At 54.5% G+C, this 8,103-nt stretch overlaps 1 protein-coding gene across 1 annotated transcript; it reads right to left on the reverse strand.

Annotated features, from left to right (window-relative positions):
* Positions 1-1,216: 1,216 nt before the first annotated feature.
* On the reverse strand, positions 1,217-4,193 carry CkaCkLH20_09665 (frequency clock protein; the record flags this gene model as incomplete). The annotated part of the gene is made up of 2 exons (XM_038892380.1): positions 1,217-3,843; positions 3,899-4,193. 2 exons carry the CDS (start codon positions 4,191-4,193, stop codon positions 1,217-1,219), a joined length of 2,922 nt encoding a protein of 973 aa, XP_038742263.1.
* Between the last annotated feature and the right edge of the window lie 3,910 nt (positions 4,194-8,103).

An 8,103-nucleotide genomic window follows, 5' to 3' on the forward strand; every position in this document is an offset into this window, starting at 1 on the left:
CTAATTCTCTTCGTACCCGTTCTTTACACTGACCCTGTGCTTATATACCCCCCCCCCCCCCCCCCCCCCCTCCCTTCTTTTCCTCTTCCCGCGAGGCCCCTCCAATGCTTCGGCGAAAATGGTCGATTGCACACACGAGATGCCTAACCAGCTCAATCCCCCCCCCAAGCTTGAAATCACCGCCGTCCTGGCTGAGCAGGTGGGCAGTATATGTAGGCCGGCACCCACCCAACTCCGACGCCTGGCCCAGGACTGGACTTCTTGGTACGCCGTCGTGAAAGCGGTCGCTTGTGACTTGCTTCGCTCATCATCGGCGGCGGCTGCTGGACTGAGGACGTCGAACGACCGTGATGTTCTTCTCAGTCTACGTCGAGACCGGGCCGACCAAAACGTCGACTTACTTCCCCAACTCAGACTTCGCGAATAAACCCTAGACAGAAACACAGGGCACTATCGAGCACACATGACGTTCCACCTCCCAACGAAACATCTCTCAACCTCAAGCTCCGTGAGACATGCCCCCATAATCAGCGTCATCATCATCGCACACAGGTGGTTATCCTCTCGTGACAGGCCGCAGATATGACTAGGCGTTACACAATTGCTAAAAGAAAGGCATTTCCTCAACTGAGATCCAGGGCTCTTTATATCTGCTTTGCAGACTCGAGTCAGCCTCATACTCACGCCGAACCCCTCAAGTCTCCACCTCAGAAGCCGTATTCATATACATAGCTGACTTCATTACCACTCCTCCTACCGTCTCCCTCAACATAATCATATTTACAACTACACTTTTCAACAACCCCTGAACGAAGCGACCAGACCTCACAACGTTCACCATCACGTCCCACACGTGTTGTCAACCCAGCATGGACCCAACCGCGGGAACACTTACCATCATCACAATTGTTCGTATGCCAACCGAGATTGAAGATGCGGAAATGGGTATCATTGTTCAAGAAAAGTAATCGCTATCCAAAACGCCTCATTATCTATGGCCCATCATCCAAGAACTTTTTGGTGTCATCTTCCCTGTTGTGAATGGCCTCATTGAACCCAATTTCCACGGTATGCTCGTACTTCGAAAAACAAGGATGCTTCTGTTGTCCTTCTTGGGGGAATTTGAAACGACTTCGCCAACTTGGACACCTCGCCAATGCTCCGTCACATAGTACCGAGCCATAGTTGAACGTCCTCCAGTCAACAGTCTCTCCTCTTAGCCACTCTCCTCGCGACCACTGCTGTAGCCGCTCTCGGCGCCAGCTGTGGCGACAGAGCTGCCTGCCGCAACGGGCACCTCGACGCTCAAGCTCTTGCTTCGACTGCGGACCGTGCCAGCAGCTGCGACTGCGCTGCTGCTGCTGGCGCGGCGCAGATCCCTTGGTGGGACGGCAATTCTCGCCTCCTCACTGCTCGCGTCTGCGACGGCGTCGCCTGGCTCATCACCGTCATCGGGCTCTTCGCCCTCCTCATCACCGCTGGTAATCTCCTCGTCGTCGGGATAGGTGTTTTCGAGAAGGTTGGGGTTCACTCGATTACCCAGAGGCAATCTGGATTCAACGTCCAAGTCCGACTCCATATCGGAATCTTCGGTGTCGTCTGAGTCGCTTTCAAAATCGAAGTACATACCCGGCGGAGGTAGCGGTGCAGGGTCGAGTCTCCTGACAGCCCTGGACGTGTACTGGATGTTGATACTCGAGGTTTTCCTCTCGGATTGGGGCCGAGACACCCCACCTCGAGACGAACTCAAAGGCGACACTATCCTCTTCGTCAACTCTGGGACATCCTCCATCTTCAGTGTCGTGGTAGGCGCCGCCAAATCATTCTTAGGTCGCTTAGTGGTAGCGACGACCATAAAATGGTCGTAGGGGGTAACGCCGCCGAGGCCACATGCATCGAGGGTGCTGTCGGGCACAACCTGAGGCGCGTTCGACCACGGGAAGTCGGCGTTGATGTCCACATCCATGTCGTCGGAATCAGTCTCGGTTGCGACAGCAACACTCGGTACCTTTCTGCCGTCGCTCAGGGGTCGGTATGGGAGGGCGGAGCCTGATGCGGTGCGATGCGGCGCGTCTGGGCGAAGGAATCCGGTGCTCGAAGATAACTGCTGTTCTTGTCCAGTTGAAGTCATGTACGATGACGGGGATGCGTCACCGGGATCGCCAGACAAATCCGTACAGAAAGGAGCGCCGCTGTAGTAGATGATGGCGCCATCCAACCGCTTTCTCTTTCTTCGCGACGACGAAGATTCGCCATTGTCCCATCGTGACTCGCCGTTGCTGTTGTCTTCCGCAGCACCAAACGATGAGCCGGTGTCATCGAGGGAGGTTTGTTCCGCAGAAGATGACTGGTGTACAAACAAAGGCTTGTAATGAAACCCGTCGGCCGAGGATATTGGTTGGTCGAGCTTCGACTGATCTGAAGTGTGCTTCCCCGATGACATGGAATATTGACCGCTCTTTGCCGTCTGTAATATTTTCCGTTTCTTTCTCGACCCGTCGTTTTGAGCACCTTCGGACTCATCTGATCGGCTGACTTGAGATGTGTCTCCAGAACTGTCGCTGCTGAACTTGGTGCCTTCGGTTCCACCTCGCCATCGGATCTTGCGACCGTCCGGAGAGAGTTGAAACTTGGTGCTTCGCTCAGAAACGGCACTGCGGATGTAGTCGGGTGCAACATTCAGCATGTGCAACTGTGCCATGTTACACAATAGGTTCAGGTATACCCAACCGTCGGCGTCGGGAGATACATCCTCGTACGTGGCCAGGTTCGTCAAGTGAGGTGGTGCGAGGCCCAAGTGGCGGATATAATCCATGTTTTCCGTCGGGTTCTGCAGCCGGTCCGGATCAAGATCTCGCGGCCGAGTGGGGCGTTGCTCCGGTGGTAGAGCATTCGGAGGGGACGTGCTAACCTCGGCCGTAGCAGCTGGGATAACCCCGGGCTCTGGTTGGTCATTCGAGTTGGTTGCTGAATTGGTGTCTTTCGACTGTCCCTTCTTACCTTCGAAGATCCGTGCCTCGCGTGAAGGCTCGTTCACTACCGTCGAGATATTTGGTGGTGGGTGAGAAGTAGTCGTATTTCCGGTTGCGGGCTCCACCATGATGGGCGCCATAGGGGCGATGTTCGCAGCGGATTTGGGTTGGTTGCGTGCCAGACTCCGACCAGTAATCCTTCCCGTGAAAATTTGCTCCAATCGTCGTACAATGAGCTTTTTCTTATCCTTGTCCGTCATAACCATGTGACGTGGGTACAAACCCTCCGGAATGTCTTTGAGGTAGCTCTGCACCTTCTGTTCCGAGGATCTCGCTCGCGAACTGGCGGATGGTCGTGCTAGAGATGTGCCGGATGAGTTGGCGCCCGTAGACATGGACGCGTAGGCAGAGTCGACTGGTCTCGAATGAGACCCAGACGAAGAGGATGCATGCTTCGATAAGGATCCTGACCCAGAGTCGAGACGCGTAGTGTGCCTTGACTTCTTGCGCGCCGATGAAGCTTCTGCACTCGGGGTGCTACTTTCCAATCCAGAAGCAAAATCGCGGAGTGTGCTTTCCAGTTCTCGCTTCTTGCGCTTTGGCAGGCCGTGAATCTTGATTTCGAATAATTTATCCCTCTTCATCATCTCTGGGCCCTTATGCTTATACCGCTTCAGCTCATCCTTCAGTTTCTTGATCTCAACCGTCAGGTCGTCGATGACACTTCGATAGTCGTCTGCACTGCTGCTGTGGGTAGCGCTGGGCTTGAGTCCGGTTATTGGTGGCTTCAGCAGATGCTGAGGGTAGCTCGTCGCTTTCGCCACATCATCGTTGGAGGAATCGCTCTCCTTCTGGAAAAACGGAGGGTCAACTGAACCAAGAGCTGTTAGACAACACTCATACCGTAGGCAGCTTACCAAACTTACCATCCATCCCGTTGGAGTAGTCGGCAGTCGGGTTCTCATTATTTGCGTCAAACCAGTTCTTTGGATCACTGTGTCCGGTGTTGTGACTTTCTCCGGATGACTGCCGCCTTGGTGATGAAGATCCAGAACTGGCGGCTGCAGCGGCGCGGGATGACGCTGCCCTCTCGCTGGCCTGGCGGGCAAGACGGTGGTGTCGTAGAGTTACGGAGTGCTCGGGCGACGCACGCCGTGGCAGTGGGTGGCCTTTCGGCGACGTCGGCGGTTGGGTCCCTTGGGATTTTTTAATGTCGGGCATTTTGGCGTCATACAGTCGTCGTTGACACAAGACTGGCTCTGGTATATGGTTGGTGTTACGACCGTGAGAAGCACAGTCGTTGCGACATGAGGTTGGTGGACTATTCGTGGTCGTAGCCGTTGTGTCGGTCACGAAGTCGACCAGGTTAAAAATCGGAATGAATCTTCGCCGTGAGAGCAGTTGCTGCTGGTGGGTTGACGAGTTGTTAGTGTTTGAGAAGTCAACCAAGTTGAGGCGTCTAGGTATGGTTGAGGTAGAAGGCTGTATATGTCGGAAAGGACGTGAGCTGTGATTGGCTGATAGTCGATCGATCGATCGAATTGGAGTGGTGAGGTATGACGACAATCTTTGTCAGATGCAGCTGCGCGAGTGTGCACCTACAATATTGGTAGGAAAATGCGCCTCAGATACCGTTATACGCTAGAGCACGCTGCGGTGGGAATATTGGAATTCCGAGAAGCTGAGCGGGAAACGATGAGCGCAGGCAGTAAGCGCAGGAAGCAGTCGCAAGTCGATGCGATGGGAATCGTGCGGGATGGATATCGAGAAGGCCTCAGAGGCCGCGCTCTTGGAGTGCGCTCACTCAGGTGTCGGAGGATTTGAACAAGGAATTCTGGACCACTGCGAGGAAAGGCTGTCAAGAGTTGCGAGGCGTCGAGTGGGTATCGCGGTGGGGTTCGGTGCGAGGGAAATCGCTTCCGTGTCGAGCGCGGATTCAGTGATTGAGGGCCTCAGCAGTTTGCTCTCGACTCGCCTGGTGAAGGACAACCCAAGACTGCCGACCGACGGGAGACCAAGCTACGGGTTCGGTTCGAGAAGATGCTAGAAATGATGAAGCCAGATAAGAGTCGTCTTTTTGCGTGAGTGTTGAAGTTGAGCTGGGCGGGTTTCCGGCGGGTGGATCGTGGTAACCGTCGCCGTCGTCGTCGGGTCAGTGGACGTGATGATGCCGGTTTGCCAGGTGGGTGCTGACGAACGCGAAGTCGGGTATCGCTGCTATGAATCTTTTTTTGGCGAAATGGGAGAGGCCAATGCAGAATGTAAAGGTCTTGTGTCGTCGAAAAGTCGAGATAGCGACGGGAGTGAGGCGAAAAACTTGGGAAAGAGAAAGATGACCGCCCAGGTCTGCCGACGATGAGATGGGAACTGGTAGCCCACGCCCCCTCCGGCGAAGAACAAAATCGGACAATCTTGGGCCAATCTATGTTGGGTCAGAGGCAAGGAGAGAAGCTTGGTTCCATTGCACACCCTCGACCCGGGATGGCTTATTCCAGAGACTGCTGGCAAGTTCAAAGTGCAAGGCAAGGGCCAAGGGGACCACCTCACGGCAAGAGCTCTGCAGGAAAGGAAGAGCAGACAAGAAAGTTGCGAAACGTTTCGAGGGGTCTAGCCAGTTCCCCACGCGCAGTTGGCGGATGCGGCCCCACACCAGCTCGACAGCTCTTTGGTCTGATCTCCAAGTCGAGGCAGGGCTCTCGGGATCGAGAGTCAATCGAAGAGGAAGGTGGGGCCACCTGTCTTGGGGAGTGCCTTCTTTGTGAGCACAGGGGGTGTACCTAGTAAGTACAGATACGTACCTTCACCAGAGTCGTCATTGGCCTCACCTCAGGAATACCCTTCATACTGAGTAGGTAAGACAGCGGCAGAAAAAATGGACGCAGCCTGGGCCCTGGGTATGGAATCTTCACCATTCCTGCGCCCACTGTGACAGCTTACCTCCGACAACAGTGAATAACCTCCTAAAGACCAACAAACACTACATACTCATCACGGCTGACCCACAAACAATGCCAACATCGCGAGTCGTGACTTGTAAGTTGTTGCTCGATTGCGGTGGCAACTGCCAACTTTCTCTGCGAAGAAGAAACCAGACTCATCCCTGGTCGGCTACCGTACACGCCTCGTCGTGGAGTGCTGAAGGAGGTCCCTTATTCGGCACCGTAGGGATTACCCGGCCGTCTTTGAGCCTGAAGCAATCCGTGGCCCAAGCCATGTGTCCACGAACAAGACCCTGAACTTTGAGCGGCTTTTCAGCCAATCGTTAAAGTGATTCCCTAGAAAATTCAACGGTCGATCGTTTTGTATCAGGAAACCAAAAGTCTGGTTGTTCCTCGGTGTATTTTCCACGGCAACACCTCCAACGTCCCAGCCAGGACCAGCTCGTCAATCGCATGCAGCTGGTCGACATGATCTGGAAGAACCGGATTCAGGTGAAGTTGTCAAACAAACCTCGAAAAATAGGGTTCTATGTCGAGGGCTGAGCAGCAACCTTGAACCACCTTCGACGCCTTCGAAACCGTCCGATCTCGATTGAGCGTAGTGCCTGCTTACGTCACGTCAATCAATGCGACTATCAGATCCATGTCGTCGGTGTTTATCAGCCCGGACCGACAGGATTCAGCAGACAACTCTAGCATGCTAGCAGTTCCTTCTGCGACTCAGCATCGGCAATCGCCCAGTGCTTTCTTTTCTAACCAACACTACTACGTAGGTATACATACGATCCATCTTCACTATACGCACTTGCCCATGTCGAGTACGGCAGTCACGGCGTCGCGGATGCATGGCAGGGCAGGGCAGCACTGGTTTGATGGGCTGGCGGGCAGTTGTGCATTCGTCAACGGAGAATCCCCGAGTCCGGGGGCTCCATTCGCCGTGGCCAATCCCCGGCCCTGCCATTATGACACGGGCCACACAATACGGTCTGCCGTCCCAAAGCGAACCCGCAGTCTCGTGAGCCCGCGATCTCGCTTTTGCCGTGTCATCGAGTCGACAGGCGCTCCGACTCACAGCATTAGCTGGTCGCTCCTTCACGACTACTCAAATAATTATCGGCTGAGAGCCCAGCAGGGCGCGCGTTTCCTCATTTCATGCCAATTTTCCAATGTCATCGCCGATGCCTTTTCTCCACAAACAACCACCGGCTTCCATCGTCCATGCCATGAAGCCCTCCCTCTCAGTCTCACCTCTCATTTTTATCGACCCTGCATCCTAAGGTACTGTTGACAACCACCAGACGCACCGCACCGCCTGGGCCAGCCCATCTTTTGGACACCACCCTCACCCGCCAATAAAGCAATTCCAAGCTGACCGCGCAATACGGCGCGCACCAGTTTCAATCTCGCGAACCCTTCAACAAGGCTGCTTCCTCATCGCGTTGAACAGCTGCGATCTTCAATTTGCCGTTCGCTCTTTTTGTCAGGAAACACCCCCCCTATAACACCCTAGGGCGTTCATTCCAGCAGCGACAGCCTTAGCCTTGGTGATCAGGCCCGAACACTGTGAAGCCATCAATTGACCGCTTCAGCCAATCAACACCATCGGGGTCTGTTCCGCAAAAGCGGGTCTCTCGCTGGATCTCGATGATTGGTGCACGTGCTGTCCCCTCTCTTTCGTCACCGCACCTCGATCAGCAAACCAGACCTTGCACACGGCACGTCACTGCCCGACTCTGACTGCCCGTTCCGCTAAGTCCTTCGAAAGGGAGGGAAAACTTCTCTGTCATCGCCCGACTTTATCATTGCCACCACGCCATCAATCCCGAGCCTTGTCAATCATCGCCGTTCTGGCCAAACCCGGGAATTTACCACCAGCCCCTCGAAGATCATTTCCTGTTTCTAGTACGTACTCCGCACATGTCACTCAGCCCTTCCAGGTACGCACCCTGGTAACCACTCGTGGTTTTTTTCAGGGTCCTCGCGGGTAGGGAAAAAAAAAACGATCCCTTCCACTTCTACGAGGCACCATTATGACAAAAAAATCAAGGCAGACGTGCATCCCTCCGACGCATCCCGGATCCCTTAGCAAAAATCGGTCGACACTCGGCAACCCTGGTGAAAATGATGAACGAGGCATTTGACACCTGTCCAGCGACGCTGTGCTGTGAGAATGGTCAACTCACAAGAGGAGG

The sequence above is a fragment of the Colletotrichum karsti genome (genome assembly GCF_011947395.1).
Source record: "Colletotrichum karsti strain CkLH20 chromosome Unknown Scaffold35, whole genome shotgun sequence".
Classification (NCBI taxonomy): domain Eukaryota; kingdom Fungi; phylum Ascomycota; class Sordariomycetes; order Glomerellales; family Glomerellaceae; genus Colletotrichum; species Colletotrichum karsti.